The sequence below is a fragment of the Daphnia magna genome, linkage group LG2 (genome assembly GCF_020631705.1).
Source record: "Daphnia magna isolate NIES linkage group LG2, ASM2063170v1.1, whole genome shotgun sequence".
NCBI lineage: Eukaryota > Metazoa > Arthropoda > Branchiopoda > Diplostraca > Daphniidae > Daphnia > Daphnia magna.
The window spans coordinates 2989403-3013884 of record NC_059183.1 but is presented as its reverse complement, the minus strand read 5'-3'; the positions used below and the strand labels follow the sequence as shown (position 1 = coordinate 3013884).

The following is a 24482-nucleotide window of genomic DNA, read 5'->3' as shown; positions in this document are numbered from 1 at the left end:
TGTAATCCTGTATGCCATGGTAAATGGAGATATTATCAGAGGAATCATGAGAGGAGTATTATACGTTCCTGGCTTGGGAATTAACCTCTGTTCATTTGGAACACCTACTGATGCCGGAGTTGAGGTGCTTTTTTGCAATAATACTGTTTCTTTCTCAAGAGATGGAACTGTCATCATGGAAGGGAGGAGATCTAAAAAGGAGGCACTCTATCATCTGGATATTCAAGCAGAAGAACACAACATCAGAAATGAAACAGCTTTAGTGGCTGCTCATGTTGAGTCTCTCTCTCTCTGGCACCAACGCTTGGTACATCTTAATCACAAGAAAGTTCTAAAATTGGATTCCCTGGGCTGTGTAAAAGGACTTGCATTTTTCAATGACATTCGATCATCCAATTACTGTCGTGGATGTCTTCAAGGGAAGATGTGTCGGACCTCATACCGTCTACACGTACCAGGGCCACCCGGGTTGGCCAGATTATACACTCGGATGTTTGCGGTCCCATGGAGGTACCCCACCTTACTAGCACACAAAGTCCGGACGTTTATTGTACGTTCCGTCATCCACTGTTGGCTTATCAATTTTTTGATAACGTAGAAACATTTAATAAACGTTAATGGTAACGTGAAATTGATGTAACCATTGAAACCAATATAGCATATCAATTGGATATAATGTTTAAACCTACAGTATACAAAGAAAATTTGAGATCCTATGAATGTGAATGTAACCTCCGAAGGTGTATGTCAAGTTTGAAAGTAAGGTGATATGCTCATTGGATGTAAGTTTTCAAACGTTTATAGGAGGTTACTTTATAGACATCCTATTCATGAAAGCTCGAGATCCTAAGTAAATGTCTATTTTGGAACCAAGAAAGGATGCCCTTTGGATGTAAGCGTCTAAACGCTTATATGAGATTAGTTTATAGACATCCCATTGATGAAAGCTCGAGATCCTAAGTAAATGTTTATTTTGGAACCAAGAGAGGATGCCTTTAGGATGTAAGCGTCTAAACGTTTATATGAGGTTAGTTTATGGAGATCCTAGAGTTGAAAGCTCAATATCCACGGTGAAAATCATATAGGAAACCAAGAGAGAAATGCCCAGTTGATGTAAGTGTTAGAATGTTTATAGGATGTCGTTTCCTATATACACCATTTATGTTTATTTTTAAGCAACAATTATTATCTGATATAATGAGTTTGTATTATAGATATTCATTGAATTTTTCTTAAGTTGAGTGCGACTCCAACATCACATACAGAAGTACAGATGATTATGTAACAACTACGCAGTACTTGTATTGACGAGTGGACACTCAAAGAAAAAACCATTTGACGGAATAGCAATCGGTATCCGTACTGCTTTGCATTTTACGTTAAGTAATTGGAACAAATCCAAACTAGAGAGCTGTGACACAAGGAATTCGCTGATGGTATATGAAGGAAGAGGGTATTTAAACATGTCTTCTTGTTTCAAATACTGTTTTCCTACTATTAAGATCTCTCCGTTCATCGTTAAAAAAAAATTTCAATAAGGACGATGTTGTTGTTTTCCAAAAAGATGCAGTACTCTGGTAACTTAGGTGTGAAAACAAGTCATTGAAATGCAATTTTTTAAACTGTTCCCCATTTAAAATAGATTCTGTAATAGGTAGTGGACCATTGCTATGTAAACCCAATAAATCAAGCGAATTCTTCAGACTTTTGTTTGCATCTCCTTCAAAGTGAGCAAGCTGGATTTCTTCTAAACGATTTAAAAATTGTTGCAATGGTTTACCACTTTTCCTAATTAAATTTTTTATTTTCTGAAACTTGTTTTCAAAGAGAAATGCGCTGAACTCATCAAGGCTTCCATGGTTGAGTACATCATTCGGTAGATGAATCAGGGAATGAACACTGAAAGTATTTAGCTGATTTCCATATAATATTGGGCATGTTGAAACGTAAGCTTTCAACAATTCCTCTGCGTAACTTGTGTTTCTGCGACAATCCTTCTTATTTACAAGAAGTTTAATTGCCACGTGTAACAGCATCAAATGACCAAATCTATTTTCTGAAAGAAATTGCTTGTTAGTTGGACACATGTACAGTAGATCAAGCCTCAATTCCGTTGCTTTCCAGCGAGGTAGGTCTTCCATCGGTCCTGGTTTCCTGACGAAATTGCTAGGTATGTATGGGATTAATCCTACGTGGTATGACGACATGGATTGTCTCACTTGTTTTACTAATTTGCTTTTATCGAGTTTACCATACACCCATTCTTCTAGTTGTTTCTTGTGTACTCAGATACAGACAAGATGCATGTAATCAATAACCAAATCGTTGACAGCATCCCTTAAGACCTTCTCAAGAATTGATTGTCTACCATTTTTCTCGTGGTGCTCAGGTTGTAATCTTTGAAGAAAAGAGAAGTCTGTACGAAGTGGTGCGTCTAATTCAGGATAGGTCCTGACTTATAGTATTTTGTACCCAACAACCTTTGGTGATGCATTTCCGACAACCAAAGTACGCGTTGTGCGATTTAATGCATAAAGCAAAAGTGGTTGCTGGGGAATCACTGGAAAGGCCCTGAAGATAAACCCTGATAAGTTACCTAAGAAATGCATTCCATTTTCTGTAAGTTTGCCAATAACCTCACAGACGTCTCGAAGAAAAACGTTTACATCTTCTGGTTTTTTTTTCATGGTAAATTCCAGCTATTAAAACATCTTCCAAGCCTATAACAATATGAACATAATTATATAGTTTCACAGCAAACGATATGCAGAGGAAAATACCTTGCACTTTGAACAAAATTGGCCAAAACTCGCTACTGCTGCTGTTTGATAGTGGCAGGCCATCAATGTTAAATAGTATATTTAATTCGTAAGGTATTGGAACTTTTCTTGAATCCATTGATAGTAGTAAGGCCTGTAAAGATTCTTCTACTCCAAAATGATGATACTTTCCAGGAAACATGTCTTTGACATTCAATTTCCCTCGTCTGGACGATAAAAGTGTTCGGGAATCGAGAGGTAAGAATGACAGTTTTGCAACAACGTTTAGCCTCCTAAGTATATTGCTGACGTGATAACTGGGAACGTTACATTCAACAACCCACTCCAGTATCGTTTGTTTAACTTTGATTTCGTATGCATCGTTGCCTACGTCACTGTCCTTGTTCATCCCATCATCAAAGTCTGCCAATTGGTTTTCATCCGAACTATCAGTAGACGAGAAACTCTCATTTATTTGTTCACGCAATCCAACTCCATTGCAAATTTTGAAATAAACATATATTAACAAACTTATATCTGTAATTGAACTCCAACTCTTAATAAAAATAAAAATTTCTTTTAAAACTAATAATTGAAAAATTAGTTACGACACTTATGGAACATGTGAGTTACACTTACATTCACTGTACGATGACATATATGACTCTGGTTGATCTTCATTATGTGTCTCATGTTTACCAATATGTTCATAATGGGATAAATCAATTTCTAAGTGCTGAAGATCATCACTATCAGTTTGGGCATGCGTGTTGGTGGTTATTGGAACCATATCCAAAGTCATCGAGTAAACTTCAGTGCAGAGAACATTGACCATATGTGACGTTTGTAATCTTAACAAAACAACAACATAAATCATTAATTATAGTTAAAAAATATCGAATTGTTTATCAATTTCAAGTTACATACTGTCTATATTGGTTTTCTTGTTGGGAAGCTTCTAACAGAAAGGAATCAACACGTTCCTTTATTCTGCGTAATTCCTGTCTCGGTCCAATGACAGTTTTTCTCCGTCTAACTCGCCGAAGTGAATCTTCTTTGTTGGCACTCATTTTTACAAAGGTACAAATATATCCTAAAATTAACAATAATATGCTTTGTACTGCTGTTAAAACAAGCGTCAAAACATAGTAGACGAGATAAACATTTGACGACAACATGGAATAACTGAATATCGATAAGGGAAAGATAATCGATAGTGATTTTTGTCAACACTCAACATGTCAACAGTGTCAACCTTAATGGGATCGTTGCAGAGTGACGTATTCCCACTAGTAACACCGTTCATAAGTAAAAATAAAAGGTTGTTTGTTCATAAGTAAATATTTTCAGAAGAAAAATTTGGCAGAAATAAATATTGCCATGAATAAATGTATTTATAAGTAAACCTATAATTTTTTTTCAAGTAAAAATATTCATAAGTAATTAATGTTATAATAACAAAAATTATTATTTTCTCATAAGTACCAATTTTCACAAATAAATATACCGAATAGAACTATTTCCAATTGGAACTAGGCTTCATTAGTAATTTATTTTACAAGTAACACAAAATAAAATAAATTTTATACAAATATTTTGTTAAGTAAAATTATCCACAAATAATTATATCCACTAGTAACACAAAATTATTTATTGTATAAAAATGTTCATAACTAACATTTTTGACAAGTAACTTGTTTTTTGAGTAACACACTATGTATAGACCTCTTGGACACGACTGCCCTCTGTGGAACCTCTGCATGCTAGAATAAGACTTACTAGGGAAGAAATCTGAAACTCAAGGTGCGTTCATGATGCTTGTGATGTTTTCTACCGATTGCACATGGGAAATAAGCAACGCGTATTACAATCCCTCAATAGTCATAGCTTCCTATGGTCTAGATGGGTACGTTTCGATTCTTAAAATTAGATTTCAAGATATGCAAACTTTATAGCGACCTATTTTTGCTTACCGTTCAATCCAAATCATTGTGACTTCCAGAGAGGCGTACTGTTGGCTGTTGCAAAAGACTCATGAATATACTCTTATCAAGAAATACGAATTTGTTTATTGAAAATAAATCTGCATATCCAAAGAAGAAAAAGGACTCTTTCTATGACGTAGACTTGACCAACTGGTGACTGTGCTACTAAAGTTGGCTCGGGTGGTATGTTTCAACATTTTCGTATTTCAAACATCTTCTTATATTTTTATTACAAAGGAAAGGATGCTAATCAAACTGCCCATGTAAAAGATTGCCGTGTCAGAAATTCATGCAAGGAAATACCCATCAAAGGATTACATGGTTTTCGTTTGTTATTTGATTTCCGTCATTAGGCATTTTCATATTGGTTCTTATTTTATGTACCCTATGCAGGTTAATAGCTATCGTGAAGAAGAAGGATTCAATTGATATGCGGAGAACCAAAAAATGATTCCGGTTAAGGGCCGCTGCTCCTCAACTGTAGTGATTGGTAACTCATTATTTTGTATGTTTCTGTTGGCGTTAACACTAATCCTCCGTTTTGTTTTCTGCTGCCTGACTGTTTCCAAATATGGTGCTCAAGGTGTGTATACAGAAATTGATATGCCACCAGTTACTCCTGTTTTGAAGAAATCTACCGTAACTAACGGTTGGACGCTGATTTGTCTCGTAAGATATTTATGTTTACACATTAAAGTGCATGTCTGGGCTCCCTCCTTTTCTGTGGCCCCGTTTTCCCTTGACTCATAATAAGCCCGCAGGGGGTTATGCCCCTACTGTAAATTTATTTGGTTTGGAGGGCTCCTGTTGAGATGCGTCCAGGTAACCTTTCGGTTTAGAACGCATCTCTAGTATTAGTGTTTTGTGTAACTGTGTTGGTATGCTTTCGGGTAATCTTTCGGTTTAGAACGCATCTCTAGTATTAGTGTTTTGTGTAACTGTGTTGGGATGCGTTCAGGTACGTATTCCGTTTGGTTTAGGACGCATCTTTATGCAAGCCAACATACTGTCATTAGCCTAGCCTACAAATAAAGTTGTGGAAAGGTATGTAGGAGGAAATAATCAACTGTCAATATGATTCAAAAAGTTTACTTATATCTTTTTTATTACAGCATTTCGAATCGGAACTGGAAAGCGAACTCAGCGGCCTATTGGGAAAAGTGGTTTGCTCTTTTCCTACGTATTGACGATTTAATGGCTAGAAACGCTGCTTAAAATTCTTTGGTGCGGCACTTACCAAGAGATCCGTGAAATATACGCATCCTACCTAAAATGTAAGTATACGAATGTTAGCACATTTACTTTCGATGGGAAAGAAAAAAATTATTCAACTGATTTTCTATGAGCTAGTGTTCGGTTTCCACTGGAAAAGGACATCCAAGATGACACTTTTGGCAATTTCAAAATGTTTCTCTTGTCACTGAAACAGGTTAAATTTTAACGTGTTCTTCTAATTTAATTTAATGTCCTAATATGTGAGGTTGTCGTACAGGACCAAAGAGATGAAGATCAAATGGTTGATGTCACAAGCCAAAGCCAATGCCCAGCGTTTGTTTCACATGTGATCTAAATGTATGAATATACAGTACCCACCAAACGATTAGGTACACCCCCGTTTTTTTAGTGCTAGGAACTACGGGTCTTAGGAAAACTTGAATATCTTTTTACTGATAAGGACTAAATTTTTTTTTCTTTTTTCCTCTATCAGAAGAGAAAGTGCTCTAAAAGTTATCTTAACATGGAAAAATTTTAGGAGTTACACCCAGGGCGCTAAAAAAAAGAAAAAAGATATTTAAGTTTTCCTGGTTCCTAAATTCAACATTTCCAACTGTCGTTTTTAAGAAACACATCACCCTGGGGGTTGCAAAAATGTCCCGACTTGTTACTTGCCTTAAAGCGTAATACCTTAAGCCATACAAAAAAAAATTCTAGACTTACCCAACCCTGCACTATGTGTCCATCACCTCGTCTACCCTCCCTCTAAAAGAAAAACAAACAAAAACCCTTTACCCCGCCAATAGGTGGCTTTAAAAAATTAAAGCGGTGTTTGGATTTTTTTGCAGGATACTGTACACCATGCTGGTAGAAGCTTACAAAAGCTGCCTGCAGTTAACTCAACCTTATGTTGTCTAGGTAGAAGGACATTCAGTACATTACGTTCATTTATGAGTTATTGTAATGCATCGTTTGCTAATTTCATAGGTGGTGAAACACTTTCTATTCCTGGTCAAAACTTTACTTTACAACGTTGGCTAGAGAAATCAGTAAAATTGCGGAAACTCAGACACTGATTATAAACAAACTTACCGCAATGGAAACGAAAATGGATAACAAGGAAAATTATCATTCTCAACAATTCCAATCAGATCCTGATAAAATCACGGTAATCGACACAGTTGCTGATTTGATTCAGTTTGAAGAATTTTTAAAGGAACCAGACAATTACTACGCTGTGGTAAGATTTGTTATCATTTCAGTTTTTATTGTTATAGCATGCAATTGTTTAAATACTACATTAGGAAAATTATATCCATTTGCTTCGTGGTGGGTCCTTTTCGGATGGTATAAAAACAGCTTGGGGAACATATATCTCACTAAATTGAAAGGCTAGTTGCAATTGGGAGGGGAAAACTCGCAAGGGCATTAAAAACATGGTCTGCAGAAATCTTTGCTCACTGAAGCATTACTTAGTAATATATGAAATGCAATTGAGCAAATGTTTTTAAAATTTAAAGTAATCGCATCCAAATTTGTTTTTTCAATTTTAGAGAGAATTTCTATTTCGAAACCATTTAAAGGCGCTAATCAGTTTGATTTGGAATTCGAGACAAAGAAAATCATGAAAAGTGCTCCAGAGTTATTTCAACAAATCCAGCAGAGTCTTGGAAAAGACCGCCCTGTGCCACGTGAAATCAGTGAAGAAGACAGTAGATAACTCCCAAATAGTATGGTAACACCTGAACATGGAAGACATCAAATTTATTTTTAAAACTTTGTTTCATTCAAGGTTAATTGAACGTGTTTGCAATCGGGTTTCTCCCTTCAACTAAGTCAGCACCTGTGTGCACATGGAACAAGACAATGTTGTAATATGTTTTCTTTCATGTATCGTTTTTGAGAATCGGTGCTTTGAGTACATGGTTTTCAGCTTCATATTTGTATTTAATTTTAATATCCAATTAAATCCATTAGCGTTAATATAAATAGTCAAATGGATGTAACAATTACAATATCCAATGAACGTCATAACTAGAATGTATAAAGAACCAAAACTGGATATACATAGCTAGTTACAAGCTGCCATTACATGGACGTAAGCAGATGGATAGAAAATAAATGTTTCATTTTTCCATGCAATTGACGTTTTAAATTGCACCTTTACTGGACGTTATCATTTAACGTTCGGTAAATGAGACAATAAGATATCCACTCTACGTTACATAAAAGTCAACAGTCTATATCCACGCCATCAGTTGAAACCAGCCAGCGATGTTTACTGAATGAAACCGTGCTAGTAGTGCACGCAAAATGGGGAACGTTATTACGTTGTCTTCAAAGATGATCATACAGGATGGTGTGAAATTCAACTACTTAAACAGAAATCGGAGGTACCCAGAGCCTTTAAGAACTTTGCTGCAAAGATGGAGACAAAGACTGGAAGAAAGATAAACGCCCTGCAATCAGACGGAGGAGGAGAATTTTGCAATAATGATCTTCGAGATGGACTGGCAAATTCTGGAATCTCTCACCAGGTGACACCACCTTACACTCCACACCTCAATGAGTAGTAGAAAGATTCAACTGATTCTGATCCAGGACAAAGAAGTGTCAACTGAAATAATTGAGCATATTTCTGTGGATCAAGCTGGAGATAATGGAGTAGAAGCTAAAACCCACAAAATGATGCACCTGCTGTTCACTTGGTAGAAGATAGAGCTGACCATGAACTACAAGATGATCAATTAGTTAATCAACCTCAACCAAATGAAATTATTGAAGGAGTAGACGAAGACTTCTATGGATGGGAAAATCCATCATCAGATGAACAAGCTACACGAACCCGTCGATCATTGAGGACTCCCAAGCCAACTGAGAAGTATCGTCATTTCAGAGGATATTCATCAAATCTATCTACCCCACCAGATAAGTTAGAAGCTGGTACTACTACTGGTACTACTACCTACTTACCAAAGAAGACATTTGGCAAGCAAGATCTTAATGTTCAACAAGCACTGTCATCAACAGAAGGAGACCTTTGGAGAATAGCTATGGATGAGGAATATGCATCTCTCATGAAAAAAAAATTCTTAGAAGAGAAATAAGTCCCACTACCTCCTGGAAGAACATCAATCAAATGACGATGGGTGTTTGACATCAAGCCAGGTTATGAAGGAGTTCCGGAGCGCTTTAAGGCTCGACTCTGGGTTGTTCCCAACAACCAGGAATAGATTTCAATCAAACTTATGCTCCAGTAGTCAAGCTGTCAACACTTCGTCTCATTCTTGCCTTGGTTGCTCCTTATGATCTGGAGGTTTTACAACTAGATGTAAAAACGGCCTTTCTACATGGACGACTAGACGAAGAAATCTTTATTTGCCAACCGGAAGGGTACGTTGCCAAAGGTCATGAGAAATATGTATGCCGGTTGATCAAAAGTCTTTATGGCCTGAAGCAATCACCTCGGGCTTGGAACACAGAACTTAATGATGTAATCATTGGATATGGCCTCACCTGCTCTGAATAAGATTAATGTGTTTACTATGGTACTGAAAGAGAAAATTGGATCTTAGTAACATTTTTTGTGAATGATGTTCTCATCTGTGGAACCCTTAAGAAATATATAGAGAAATTTGTTGATCATCTCAAGATGAAGTTCGAGCTACGCACTCTTCCAGCGGGACGTTTTTTGGGCATTACAATTTATCGAGACAGAAGCAGGCAGTGACTAAGTATCTCACAACCTGAATCTATTGATGTCATGCTGGAAAAATTCAAAATGAAAGACTGTAATACCTAGCTCGAACCCAAAAGTATGTGATTTTCTTTTCCTCGAAGGAAGAAGGCAGTATATTGTATTTGATAAAAAAAGTTAGTATTTTAAAATAAAAATACTTTGTTTTAAAATACTCGTCCTTTCAAATACATTTTTTCTTCAAAAACCTAAAATACCAAATAAAATAAAATAAAATACAAAATAAAATACAAAATACTTTTTTTTCCACGACAGAGTGATTTTCCACCCGATGGGAGCGCCTCTTGCGGGTGTGTTGTTTTCCTCCATGCAGAAAATGGCTTATCGCTAGATGGCAGTCCCACCGGGTAGAAAATCACTCTGTCGCCCCAACCCACAACCCGGGTTTTTTGTATAGTAAACCCCGCAAGAGGGTATCCCTTTCCCGAGAGGAAAAATAGCCCTAGTGGCGGAACCAGGAGTCTATGACCATGGACGGTAAAAGTATTTTAAAATAGTATTTGTATTTTAATCACTATGTGCAAAAAATACCAAATAAAAATACTTAAATTAAAAACAAGGAACAGCAAAATACAAATACGTAATAAAATACGTATTTTCTGTATTTTATTTTATTCCCTTTTTCATTTTTGGCTACTTACGTCGTAGAAACTAAGACGTTTTTGTAGACAGGGTAAAAAATTGTCTTGTAAAAAAAATATTATTTTTTTTTTTGCTTTCTTTTTTCAAATTTTGTTTTTTTTTCACCGCATGGTCTGTGGTGGCCATTACGGTGTGCTCTATCCAGCTCAAAGCAAAAAATTTTGAGGAAACTCCACGAAAGGTCGCTCTTTGCCTTATATCTTTCTTTTGAAAACAGTTTTTTCTTCTTCCCCCCTTTTTTTTCTTTTATCGCCTTCCCTTTTTTATTTTTTTTCCATCTAAGCTGAAGTCAAAAAATTTTTTTCCTCCTCTGTCTTTATTTATTTATTTAATTTTTGCTAAGCCTCTCCCTCACGTGGTCGGTGGCGGCCATACTGGATTGGTTTTTTCCCCCTCTATTGTTTCTCTCTTCTTTCACAAACCCTTGCTAGAAGTCGTTTCTCCATTAATTTTTCTTTCTTTCTTGGTAACCCTCCGCCATAGCGGAGCACCTCGGTTCTCCAAAAAAGTGTGAAAATTAGGGACTCAGAAAAAAAAAGGGCGCAGAGACGTAAGGCGGGTCTGGAAAGGCCGTGGACAGGTCCCACACTTCCGAGACGATTTCATAACACCCCGGAAGGTTGGTGCCAAATCGAAGCCTACAACCGCCACGTGGAGGCAGCCTCTGCAGCTAATCCGGATGCCCAAGCGACAACCACCTCGCCCCTAGAGTCTCTCCTCCCATTTTTGGTACGGTGCATGCCACTTTCGGAGTTAAAGGAGGCCCTCACTCCAAAATATTCCGGAGACATCCGGTGCAAACTGAAAGAAGGGGCAGAGGAGACAGCATCGTCAACCACAGTCGAGCAACCCGAACGAGATCCCGGGCCTTTCGACCGCGGCAGCCCCGGATAACGATCTAATCGAGCTGTCCCCAGAGGAAGAACCAGAGCCCCTCCTACCACCCAATTTCGTAGGACACGCCGGAATTAGGGAACACATTCAAAAAAAGTACGGCACAATCATAAACGGTGGACGCGGACAGAAGATTCATCCATGGAACCTTCCACACCTCGACCCAACGCCTAACATCCCACCTGATACCCGATACAAATTCCACCCCAAGAGCATGCTCGATAACCAGAAATGTGGCCTGACCCTCGTGATCAAACGCATCACCATCAAGGAGAAAGAAGAGAAGAGGGAAGAGAAAGAGAAAGAAGAGGAGGAAAAAGAAGAGAAAAAGAAAGAAGGAGAAGAAATGACAATAGAAGAAGAAGACATTGTAATCATTGACGTAGACCCTGACGATCTCATCGGTCTCTATCACGTATTGTGATTGTTCTTCTCAAAATAAATAAAAACTCAAAATCCATTGTTGCCATTTCCTTTTTTTCCAACTTTGAGCGTGATTTAACAATTACACTCCACAAAAAAAAAACTTTCTTAAATATTTAGAGATAAGCAACACTTATCTGTAATTATCTGAATTTCGACCAAGCGGACACCATCTAGCGCTCGAAATTTCAACCAATTCTTCTCTTTCAAAGATTTCATTCTAACTGAACGCAAACGCCATCTGGCGTTCAAATGTCAATCTACCCTTTTTTTCAAATTGAAAATATTTTTTTTCTCACCTACTGAACGCCTTCGCCATCTGGCGCTCAGAATAGCAAACTTTTTTCCTTTTTCTAAAAATTCAAACATTTTCTTCTGAGCTGAATGTCTTACGCGATCCAGCGCTCAGATTTGAAACTCTTTCCTTTTTTTGTTGGATATTTAAAAATTTAACAGTTTTTTTTCTAAGAAGCGAACATCTACGCCACATAGCGTTCAAAATTACAACTTCTTTGGTACACTTCAAAAATTGTTATTTTTTCTTTCAAATTAAAGGTGTACGCCACTTAGCGGTCACAAGACCCACTAATTATCATTTTTTTTTAAGAATTTCAAATTTTTCATTTATTTCATAAAAGAATTGCATATTAATGCCACCTAGCCTTCAGAAATAACGCTATGGTGAATCCTTTTTTAAATTTTTATGATTTCTTCGCTACTCTTGAAACCTTGCTTTGGAATTCTTTATGTCATTGGAGGAGCTATCTCTTTTGCACTCCGTTTAATGTCAAATAATCTTAGATCGTGTTAAATCATTGTCCAAACCTTGCGATACCAAAATAAAAAACTGACAACAAAGTCGGTACAGCGCTCTAAGTTACTGAAAGCTAACTAAGAGCCAAATCTATTCCCCACATTTCACAGTCGCCTGATTAAGGAAGGAAGAACATCCCAAGCCAGTGGAGTTTAAAAAATATGCCCTCTGTTTGGAGCACAGCGAAACGCTACTCCCTTCCATTACTCGCAACTGGTGGCAACACGAAAGCTTAAAGCTTTCAACTAAATTTTTTGCCCACTTCTTTAAGGGAAATCCAGAAGTAGGACCCCGCTGTGTACTACTAAGATTCAAGCAACTGAAAAGGTTGGAAAAAACCGATATCAACTGATGAAATTTGCGCGATAGGAGCAGGAAAATCCAAGCCCCCTTTTTCTTTTTTTTTGCCTTAGTTAGTTCCAGCTACCAAAATAAAAATGTCACGAGGGGCATTGGCAACACGCGTAGGCCTGAAAGCCCCCTTACTAGGACAATGGACAAAATAAAGCAGTACAAAAACGTCTCCATGACAGCTGAACTGGATAACGACCTTGCAACGGAAACCGAACTCCTCAAGCAACGTTACCAGAAATGTTTTGTTAACGTTACCTAAAAATCAAGCTGCAGTACCAATGGCGACCGCAGCAGCTCCTGCTCCAGCAGTAGCTATACCCGCGCCACAATCAACACGCCTTCCCCAAAGTCAAATAAAATATTTCAAAGGAGATATTCTTGAGTGGTGTCATTCTGGAAGAGCTTTAACGCCCCCATCCACTCGTCCACAATGTCAAATGTCCAAAAATTCGACTACCTTAAAGAATAGCTCAAGGGGGAAGCATACTTGTGCGTGGAAAACTTTGAACTGACTGCAACAAACTACAACATCGCTATTGCTGAATTGAAAAGGGTCTATGTCAAACCAAAGGCCCTCATTCAAACGCATTTGTGCAAATTTGACAGTCTAGCTCCCGTAAAGTCTATGACAGACGTAACAGCTCTTCGAAGGCTACAACTCACCGTCCAATCACACATTAACGCCTTGGAGACACAAAGTTGCTTTTTTTTCTAGCGGGATTTTTTCCTATGTTTGATAACTATCTAAATTATAAGTGGTCTAAATAAAAATAATTTTGAGAATGTTTTACCTACCGCACAACTTGTTTTTTTAACAACACCGCACGACTTGGCTTGTATCAGCTACACGAAAATGAATTGTAAGACTTATTGACTTCTCATAACTTTCCAACGTGGTCTAGCCAGCGTCTTCTTAATATTCACTCATCAATGTAAGTATAACTGCTTTCCTTCTTATTAATCACCGATTTATGATTTTATTTGTACTGTCTACCCTTCAGTAAAACAATGGCTGAAACTGATTTGGCAAGCAGAGCCAAACGGCCAGTCAGTCGTTCCCAAACTAAATATTGGATTGTTGGTGTTTCCCTGGAAAAATTTGGTGGGGGTAAGCTTCCATTTAACCGAATAATGTTGAGACGATACTTGTTTGAAAGAGAACTTGATGCTAGAGCTGAGATCAGGGCTATAGCAAGTCGACTAGTTCAAGAAATATTAGATAGATTTTGGTATCCTTCAAGAATACCAACTAAAGACGTGAAAGATTGTATTGATCAGTTCGTGGACTTGATTTTTGAATACGTTAACATAAAAAAAATACCAATACAGAGAAGATCGAACACCTCAGTTTTGGAAAAGGAACAGCGATTTTCATCAAAACTGGGCAGTCTACTTGATATTTCTCACAAGAACAAGTACAATTTGCTAAAACAATCTGGATGTCGCTACTGGATGGTTGACTGGGAATTTCTCCTTGGTCAACGTAAATTTCCTCAATTCGGCACTATGGATAGAATAGATCAATGCTTAGCGCAGCAAGAAAAAAGACGGAACCAACTGGAACAAAACGTTGAGAGAATAAAGCAAGCTGAACTTGCTCGTCAAGCAAATAGGGATGCAGTAATTGACCAATCGTCAACTATTTCCGATAGCGACGTGTGTGGAAATGAAGAAAATGATAATAAAGATGCGGAATTTTGTTATGGAGAAAAATAGAAAAAGACGCCGTTCTGACCAAGTGACAATTGAAATTCCAACAAGAGGACTGATACAAGCATCATCAGTAGTTTCAGACGGAATGCGTGTCTCCCAGAGACAACAACTATTAGTTCTCGGAAGTGCAGTTACATCCGGAGGGGGATCACTGGGTGATATAACTCTCTCGAAGACATCAATTGAAAGATTGAGAACAGCTCGCCGAATGAGAGAAGCCAAATCAATAATGGAAAATTGGATAAGACCGCCACTTGCTACTTTACATTGGGATTCTAAGCTCTTCAAGTTAATTACTGGGAAAAAAGAAGATCGGCTTGCAGTTTATGCTTCTCAACCACCAAAGCTACTCGGAATACCATCTATCGAATCTTCTACTGGACGCAACCAAATGGAAGCAGTTGTTTCTCTGGTTGAAAAGTGGTCCCTAACCGAATGTATTGTAGCATAAGTTTATGACACGACAGCTTCTAATAGTGGAGAATGGAACGGAGCAGCAATCCTAATAGAAAAAAGACTTAATCGTACCGTTCTCCGTTGTGAATGTCGCCATCATGTAGCGGAATTGCATATCAAGCATACCTTCAAAGTTGTCTTTGGTGAAAACAAAGCACCAACAATCAAACTCTTCCAACGACTAAAAGAAGACTTTGACAACGTGGACAAGGATGAAGAACAGCTGAAGTTGTGGCATTGGCCAGAAAATCAAGACGATTTCCTTTTTAAACAAGCATTGGAAGTTAAAATATGGGTTACAAACTGCATTGAGAAAAACACCTTTCCGCGGGAGGATTATCGCGAGCTGTGTGAACTAATACTGTTTTATCTCGCTGGTTCTATTCCCAGAGGTTTTTTCATTCGTCGCCCTGGTGCCGATCATCACGCAAGGTTTATGTCGAAGGCCATTTATATTTTGAAAATATATTTACTCTCTGGGTCGTTTGAGATGACACCAACGGAACTTAAGCAAGTTGAACGAATGGCAGTATACATTGGATTATTCTACGGAAATTACTTCTTGCAGTCAGCTCTCACTGCTGCTGCTGCAGCAAACGATCTCCACTTCTTTTACTTGATGAAACAATTTTCAGTAATTGATCCTGAAGCTGCAAAAGAAACTATCAAGCCGATTTCGAGACACCTGTCATACCTAACTGAGGAGTTAGTTGTGTTTTCGCTTTTTGGCGACTCACTGAATTATGCGGAGAAAACTATGATTGGGAAGCGCTTATATGACACCAATATACCGATAAATATTCCACCAAACAAACCTAAACTTCCCGATATTGTCTGGCGCGACGACAAAAAGCCATTACTGTCATCTTTTGTCGGTTCAAAGTCATGGCTTTTGTTCAATTTACTGAAACTAGAAGGAAAACAAGAATGGCTTAACATTCTTTCCGAGCATTGGCACAACTTTAAAGATTTCAAGAAGGCTAAACACTTTGCAGTTTCTTTTTTATGTGTTAATGATTCCGCAGAAAGAGGGATCAAATTAATTACCGATTACAAGGATTCATGTTTTGGCATCGAGGAGCGAGAATATCTTGCACAGGTTGTCGAAAAACATAGCATGAGCTTCAAGGCACCATCTAAACAGGCCTACAATAAGAAAACCATGGAATCTGTTTTTCACCAATAATTTTTTTTTGTGCAAATGTTGCTTTATCTCTGCCAAATAATGTGTCCCAATAAAAACAAGTTGTGCGGTAGGTAAAACATTCTCAAAATTATTTTTATTTAGACCACTTATAATTTAGATAGTTATCAAACATAGGAAAAAATCCCGCTAGAAAAAAAAACAAGTTGTGGGCAAAAAAAGCGTGAGGAGAAAAAAGAAAAAAATTATTCAAACTTTTGAGACCTTGTGCGGGATGAAGACAATTTTTTTAGTCAATAATATTTTGGGAAATGACTATTTTCATCATATATCATAACATATTAAAAGCCCGCTGCGAAAAAAAATATAGTTGCAAAACGGACCACTCTATTGTGTATCTGTCAACTTGAAAAAAAGAAATTCCTGGAACTGGATTCGAACCCGAGTCTCCCACGCCGCAGTCGCGTCTTCTTCCAATCAGCCATTTGGCTTATACAAATGAACAAGAATTTTAAAATAGTTATCAGCAGTAGTCTATCCTATACAAAACTTATCTCATCTTCACAATAAAACATCCCGCATAAATATCTTACTTTTTATTGCTATAAATTACAAGCTATAATTAATGGGAATATCAAAGAGCTATCTTCTGTTATTTTTAAAAATTTTTTTCTTATTACGGATCATTAAGACAAGTAATATTTTAACAGATGATTGATTTCCTAAAAAACTAGCTTAAGAAATATAACCTAACTTTTCATAATAAATAATTCTAACTGAAATTCGCCGATTATTTAAAAATATTATTACTATACTAGCAGCCCACAAAATCCTAGCTAACCTCTTTCATGCGCCAAGCTTGACACCTAGCTGTGAGCTATATTATAGCGCGGGCGAAGCTTGAATAAAGTAAGAGTTTTGAAAGCTAACCAAACTCAAGTTACCCTATAAACGATAAGCTTGACAACTGCAAGCAAGTGAGGGTGCAGCTTGAAAAGCCAAGAGCTTTGTTAGGTTTCCTAATTCAAGCATACCGTTACATACGGCAAGCTCGATATCGGTAGGTTAGCGCGGGGGAAGCTTTGGTGAAGCTAACGCCAAAACCCCAAGCTTGACGTTTCGTACGGGGCGCCGACAACATCTCCACAGCTAAAACCAGGATACAGGAGACAAAATCCATCTTCCAGGAGGCAAAACTCAACATGTGGAGTTGGGTCACCAACAATCAAACAGTCCACAAATTTCTCAGTGAAAAAGGGCTTATCAACCCCATCGTGAAAATTTTCACTCAGAAGCTGGAAGAAGGTCAACCGAAGGTCCTAGGGATTCGATGGGACACCGAATCCGACACCTTCCAATTCAATCCCGCACCTATCATCGAAGCTGCGACAGAATTGGGAAACCTAGTGACGAAAATAAATATTCTAAGAATATCAGCAAGAGTATTCGATCCCATTGGGTTCTTAGCACCCACCACACTCCTGCTGAAAATAATCTACCAAAAACTTTGGGAAGCCGAAATTGACTGGGATTTCCGAATAGCTCTGTTCTCTTCTATCCTTGTTTTTGTCTCTCCAGTTTCTATTGTTATTCCTTCTATCCCTGCTCTCATAATTTCTGTCTTGATGTCGATTGTTGACACGGTGTGGTGATTCGTATCTTCTTCTTTTATAGTCTCTGTCATCTTCTTTCACTTTTTCCAAACGGCGCTTGAAGATTCGACATTTAGCTCTAACATGAGATTCGTCTCCACATTCCCAGCACCTTCGCTTCTCTTCATTTTTTCTTATCATCTTGTTATCCCGGACCGGAAAAGCCTGTTCTTCAGATACTTCTGAATTCTTGCTATTTGTTACTCTAATGCTCATCAGAGCGTTGGATGAGTTCTTTTCTTCACTCTGCTTGATACTCTTCTCCATCTTTACAAGACGACTTGTTAAGTTGCTCAGTGTCTTCTCTTGAGCTGGAGTGCTGTCCCACGCTACTCCAAAGTTCAGTTTGAGATTCAGTGGAAGAAACGTAGGTACCGATGATTTAAGTAGGGATGATCTGATCGTCTGTAACAATAACTCCTTCGATTGACGAGAGACGGTCTGCTCCACTTCGGTCATGAACTCCATGACATTTTGTCCTTGTCGAAACTTAGATCCATAGAACTTGCTCCACAGAACTGGAGCAATTTCGTCAGCAGTTTCCGAATATTCAGTCTCCATTCGACTCCACATCTCTGGGGTAAGATCGCATAACATAAGACTTGACTTCTCTTCATGAATGGACAAAAAAATGATACTCATTGCAGAAATATTTCTCTTCTCCCAGGCTCGGATTGCTTCTGCGTTGACAACTTGTCCCTCATTCAGGGTCTAAAAGAAACCAATAAAAAAACAAAAACTCTTGATTTTTTCTATCCTTTATCTCACACTCCTAGTTTGGAAATATCTTCTTCTCTCGTATGACCAACATATGGAAATTCTTCTCGTCTCACGTGTCCTACACATGGAAAATCTCATCTCTCACATAAGCTATATGTGGAAAACCATTCGTTGCCTTTCTTTGATTTCCGATCAGGTTTGCTGTCACCACAGCCGCGTTTAAGTAATAACACCTAGTGTGAATATATTGAACTAAGATGTGTTTTACTAAGTAGCATTCACATAGGTGTTGAAGGATATCCATCGTAACAACTTATAAGTTACACAGAATAAACCAGGACTTAATTAGCTTTCTTCACAATGACTTTGTCTAGTATTATCTAAGGACTACTAACAGTAGCCTTGTACAATTTTACATATACTCACAAAAGACAAATTTTTAACTCCGGCTGAGGCTTTAACTCGTTTCCTTTTACGATAGTCCAGAGGTCTTCACTCTGTAGAACTAGTCTCACTCCAAACTGCCATGAATCAAAATTAGTGCCATCGAATCTTATTCCTGTGTAGTGAAGACTTGTTCTGCCATTTCACTCTGTGCATGTACAGTATTAAAAAAACCCCCCCCCCCTTTTTAAAAAAAAAGCCCCCTATTGTCAAATAGACAATTTATCGAGTTTAACCAAAAACAAATGGTAAAATGTGGAAAACCTTAAAAATTGCCATAAGGACATCAGAATACTTGCCAAGTTTATAAAAAAAATTTTAAAAAATTTTTTTTTTTTTTACTCTACTGGCAGAGAAGAGAAAGGAATGGAAATCTCTTCTATGGCAACCAGACATTTATTTTAGGTCGATTTGCTCAACCCCAAAACAAAAGAATATTTTTATTATATCATTATTAAATTATAATAATATAATTTAAATTACTATTTATAAAAACTTTTAACTGAAATAAAATAATATATAATTTCTATTTATGAATATTAGATTTATTTATTACAATAGTAAATTATTAGGCATTCTTTTGTTTTGAAACGTTTTCATTAAAAGAATACTTAATAAGTCACTATTATAATTAATATATTTAATATATATTATTAATTCCAATTGTTATTTTTAATAAGTTGTGATTTATATTATATTATTATAATTTAATAATGATATAATTAAAGTATTCTTTTTTTTTTTGTTGGTTAAGCAAATCCGCCTACAACAAATGTTTGGTTGCTAAAAACAAAACTTCCATTCCTTTAGTCTGTCTGGCGTAGACCAAAAAATTATAAAACTTGTAAAATTTTTTGCTATGCCTAACGGCAATCAGCTAACTAATGGTTGTCTCGTTTCCATACATTTTACCATGTACCATTTTCTTCAATTTGGCCTAAAACTCGATGAAATTTTTTGATTTTTGGAACATACTGTACAACAAAAAATGAGATGGTTATTTAAGTTTTACGTATCTGGGCCCAAAACCTGCTGAAATTTATCTTACTGATATATAATTTCTTAGATAAGTAATTGCACACAAGTCTACTAAAAAAAATAATAAATCCTTGAGAAAATCAAACACACTACGTCTGAACAACTCTACAGATGAAATGGAACACACCATCCGACCCTTTTCCATTACCCAAGAAGTTATATACAGTGTTGTCAGATAAATATATTTCTCATCGGTTTGAGAATTTTAAGTTAATAAAACTAAAAGCCTGTAAGAAATACTAAAAGAAAATTTTAAAAATTTAAAAATGACGCATATCTTGATTGAATTCACAGACATTTTTTTAGTTGTTGTTATTTATTACAGCAACAATCAAAACAGATTAAATTCATTCTTCTTTTGATAAAATTAAGTTATTTTTATTTTTTTTATACGAATAATCTACCTGTGTTTAAAGAAAAAAAAATCTGAGCACTTTAAATTGATCCCAATGCCCCTGGTGGCGCAAGCACAAATCTTAATTTTCTCTGTAAAACATTTCAGTGTAACAACTTTGGGGTATAAGGAAGCATTTTTTTAGTTCAAATAATTCAAAAACATGCACTATATTCTAATAGAGTAAAGAAAAACGCGTCGTTCGGCTTAAAGAAATTCATTTAAGGATTTTTTGAAGTATTTTATTTATATTTTTGGAAACTCCGGTATTAAGATGGCGTTTATGGGGAGAAAAGTGGTGTACCTAATCATGTGAACGATACTTTAGCGCTTGGTTGTAACTTCTACAATTTTTTCATGTTAAGATAACTTTTAGAGCACTTTCTTTTGTGATAGAGGCAAACAGAAGAAAAAAGAACGGGGATGTACTTAATCGTTTGGTGGGTACTGTATATAACCCTTAATTGGTACATTTTTCCCCATCTCTTAATTCACACATTGCTTTTAGGGCAACACTCTGCACTGGATATACACCACTGCTCAAGCATTTCATTGCGATAAGTGACAACTTCACTGTAAACTGTGAACTGTTCTTCAATTTCTCCTATTCGTGTTTCGTCAGTTCAGGTAATGACATTTAACTATTTTTTATGCATAACCTAGCTGGAGAACTAAACGTCTTTTTAAGCATAGGAAACGATTTCATTCCGGCAGACTTTGGATTCTATAGGTGTGTCTGAAGGATTACTCCCTTATGTTGTGTCTTAGTGTTTCATGAGATCATGAACCAGGATCAAAGCCATTCGAGGGATACTACTGAAGGTTGTTTTTTTTTCTGAATACTTTTCATGTTCATGTAATGTTTTAACACTATTTTTTCTGACAGGAAATCATTCAGTGAATGAGATCGTCTTAATCGATTTTGATGAAGATATAGCTTTAAATATCTCAGCTGAGGAATATGAAAATCTATTCCCAGACAGTGCAGATAATGAAGTAGCTGGCATCGACAATGAAGTAGCTGTGGTCGATAATGAAGAAGCTGGCGCCGAAAATGAAGAAGCTGGTGCCGAAAATGAAGAAACTGGCGCTATGCGCCCAAAAACTCCAACCGGGCGTGAGTCAAAGTTGAGCATTTGGAAATACATGACTTTACTTCCCACTGGCCGAATCAAATGCAGTATTTGCAAGAAAGCCTTCAAGTATAATAATTCAACAACGTCTCACATGACGCACTTGAAACGAAAACATCTAACTATGGTCGACTTTTCTGATTCATCACAATCTGTTGGTTCTCTCGGACTGGGAAACTCTGACAGCCAGCCATCGGTTGTCATCAGCAAAAGAAGGCAGAAAAACATCACGCGAGCGTTAACAAGAATTATTACAGTCGACATACGCCCCCCTCATATGATGAAAGGTTTGGGGTTTCTATCTGCTATGAAAGAAAAAGGGCTCAGCTATGTCGTTTCTCATCCTACGACATTCACCCGCACTTATATACTGGAAGCTTATCAATAAATGAAGAAATGGGTGATCAAAAAGTTAAAAGATTCAATTCATTTGACTATGTCAATGGATTTATGGACAGACAACTTCAGGAAAATTCCTTACATCACGATCGTCGCCCATTTTATATCTTATCTTCTGAGTGGAAGTGTGAACGATTTTCCCTGTTAACAAGAACGTTTTTAAATGAGCATACTGGCGAAAATATCAAACGCGATCTTCAGTCTGCCGTAGAGGAATTCAACATTGCAAAAACTGACGAGACTTCAACTATCGTTTGTGACCAAGGCTCAAATGTCCTGCTGCTAAATTGATGCGTTGGTATCAAATCAACTGTGCGGCTTGCGTCTTTAATTTGGTAATTGTCACTGATGGATTTAAACGAATTCCGGCCATGACGCGAATGCTGAAGAAATGTCAAGAAATAGCGTTCTTTCTTCAATTCAAATCTGCCCAAGTATCATCAGCACAAGAAGAGCTACGTTTCATTTCAGAAAATATGTCACATGAATTTACCGATCTTTGCTACTTTGAAGACCTTGATATCGACATATCCACAAGTAGCGTTAAGAAGGACAACGTTAATCGTTGGAACTCGAAGTGTTTCATGATAGAATCGATTCTCGCTAACCGTGCAGTCATTCGGCGGTTATTGTTGAAATACAACAAAATCGAACTTCTGCTATCTCATGAAGAGATTTACTTTTTGAAGTGCCTTCTGAAATGTTTAATGCCTTTCCAGAAATACACCGAAATCTTACAGTGTGACAAATACCCAATAATTTCCCTTGTTCTGCCTATGCTTGAACTTTTGTCTCAGGAAGAAGATAATGAAGAAGCTGTTGAAGAAGAACTCGATTTGGAGAGAGGAGAGCTTATTTTTCTGAAATCGGACTTACTCATTCTCAAAGATAATATTAAAATTTCGATTGAAAAAAGATTGAAACGGGCTGAAAATCCCATTTATGTGCTAGCTACTCGATATTCGTTAGAAATGAACGAGCAGTTTTATAACAAATCAATATGAATTTAAGACGGCCATCGACAACTTTGAGCGAGCCTTGAAACAGAGAATGACTACTATGATACCTATTTCAAATCAACGACCAACTCAAGTCAATCGTCGAGAGCAGCCTCAAGCAAATTTGTTGTCGGCACAATCAGCTACTACCCCTGCTGTTTGTTCAAGAAATATAAAGAAAACGTCTAAAGTGGCCGCATTGTTATGTGGACTTCTAGATTCTTGATCGCTGCTTGTTGAAAATGACGCATTAAAAAAGGAACTTGCTTTGTACTTGTCAACTCCCTTAATTTCAAAAAATAATTTTGACTCGTTGGATTTGCTTGATTGGTGGAAAATGCGCCAAGACCAATTTCCTCTTCTTTCTGTGGTGGCTCGTAAGGTATTCCTGCCCTGCGGTATTCCTGTTTCGAAAGAATTTTTAGCAAGGGTGGAAATACTGTGTCTTCTTCTCTAGCCAGTATTTCACCACATAACGTGGATATGACTATTTCCATTGCTTTTAACACTCAAGGAATACCTAATTATAATCAGACTGTCAATGGAGATTAAATCTTTTTATTAGTTTGACTGCCTTTGACAACTTGACTATCAAATTTGAAATAATATCCATTAAAATACAAGAAAAGTGCAAAAATGTATTTTTCGTTCCTTTTTCTAAATGAGCCAAACTGATTTTGAAATATTTAAAAACCTTGTTTTACCAATAAACCTCATCATGCATGAATGTCAACAACGAAAAATTCAAAAGTCAACTATTTTAGAAAGTCGACGCAAGTCGCATTTTTCCCAAAGTCGCCTTGTAATCGATTATTTTTCATAACAAAGTCGATCATACAAAAGGTTTTGGTTACAAATAGTGTTGGCGATATATCTGTACTCGAATAGATATATCGCTTCTTTTAGATATATCGATATCGTTTACTACGATAACGATTGTCTATATCTGTAAAAATAGATAACGCATCGCCCCATCTATCGCTAAATACATGAACTAGAAACGCCATCTATCGTTCACAGAAATAAAGCTTTCCTGTAGGTCCTCAGGATTAACATCTCTTTGGTGGAGTGGAAAATTTTTTTTTCTTTGTTTTATTTTCCAGCCTCCTCCGGCTCTTTCCTCCATCTTCACTTGAATTCACCCTTCCTTTCTTTTTAACAGTTGTCCATAATCTTTAATTTCCCATCAAGTTCTTTCACTGTTAACCTTGTGTGAAACTAGAGGTTCATTATCGATAAAAATACTTTAATCGAAACACCGTAGATTTTACTATTTCTGACTGTACTAAGATTCAAACATTGGACCTTAAATGTTACTGACTAGAGCTATATCGTTATACCATACTGGTACATCTTATGCTAGGCATTTGATTTGTATGTACTCTCGGTGCGTAAAGTTATCGAAAATAACCGATACAGATAAGTCTGTAAAATATAGATACCAATATCGATATATCGAATGTCTATACTTCGCGATATATCGCCATCACTAGTTACAAAACAACAATTATTGTAAAAAAACAAGAATTATAAAAAAAATTAACTAAT

At 36.9% G+C, this 24482-nt stretch overlaps 1 protein-coding gene and 2 pseudogenes across 5 annotated transcripts; 2 read left to right on the top strand and 1 right to left on the bottom strand.

The window, feature by feature from the left end:
- Positions 1–1114: 1114 nt before the first annotated feature.
- Positions 1115–4500, bottom strand: LOC116916287. 5 transcript variants are annotated; one of them, XR_006643271.1, is made up of 6 exons: positions 3687–4157; positions 3399–3610; positions 2781–3251; positions 2637–2720; positions 2252–2571; positions 1115–2188 (listed from the first exon to the last, which is right to left on the bottom strand). XR_006643271.1 is itself a non-coding variant. In XM_032921513.2 (6 exons), the coding sequence occupies exons 2-5, from the start codon at positions 3827–3829 to the stop codon at positions 2638–2640; spliced, it is 909 nt and encodes a 302-aa protein (XP_032777404.2). In that variant the 5' UTR covers positions 3830–3852; positions 4438–4500; the 3' UTR covers positions 1115–2571; position 2637. The 5 variants fall into 5 exon arrangements, 3 of the variants coding, with proteins under 3 accessions (XP_032777404.2, XP_032777402.2, XP_032777403.2); XM_032921513.2 differs by adding an exon at positions 4438–4500 and having other exon boundaries at positions 1115–2571; positions 3687–3852; XR_006643272.1 differs by having other exon boundaries at positions 1115–2571; positions 2781–3205; positions 3687–4158.
- A 16327-nt stretch (positions 4501–20827) lies between these two features.
- LOC116936782 lies at positions 20828–22483 on the top strand (annotated as a pseudogene).
- Positions 22484–22520: 37 nt separating this feature from the next.
- LOC116916530 lies at positions 22521–23160 on the top strand (annotated as a pseudogene).
- Positions 23161–24482: the final 1322 nt, after the last annotated feature.

Excerpts from the sequence above, each read along its gene's own strand:
- LOC116916287 (XM_032921512.2), bottom strand. The coding sequence starts at position 3,937 with ATGTTGTCGTCAAATGTTTATCTCGTCTACTATGTTTTGACGCTTGTT. Across the intron at positions 3,252-3,398 it reads TATGTCATCGTACAGTGAAT|TTGGATTGCGTGAACAAATA; the intron begins GTAAGTGTAACT and ends TTTGCAATGGAG. Across the intron at positions 2,721-2,780 it reads AATTTTGTTCAAAGTGCAAG|GCTTGGAAGATGTTTTAATA; the intron begins GTATTTTCCTCT and ends ATATTGTTATAG.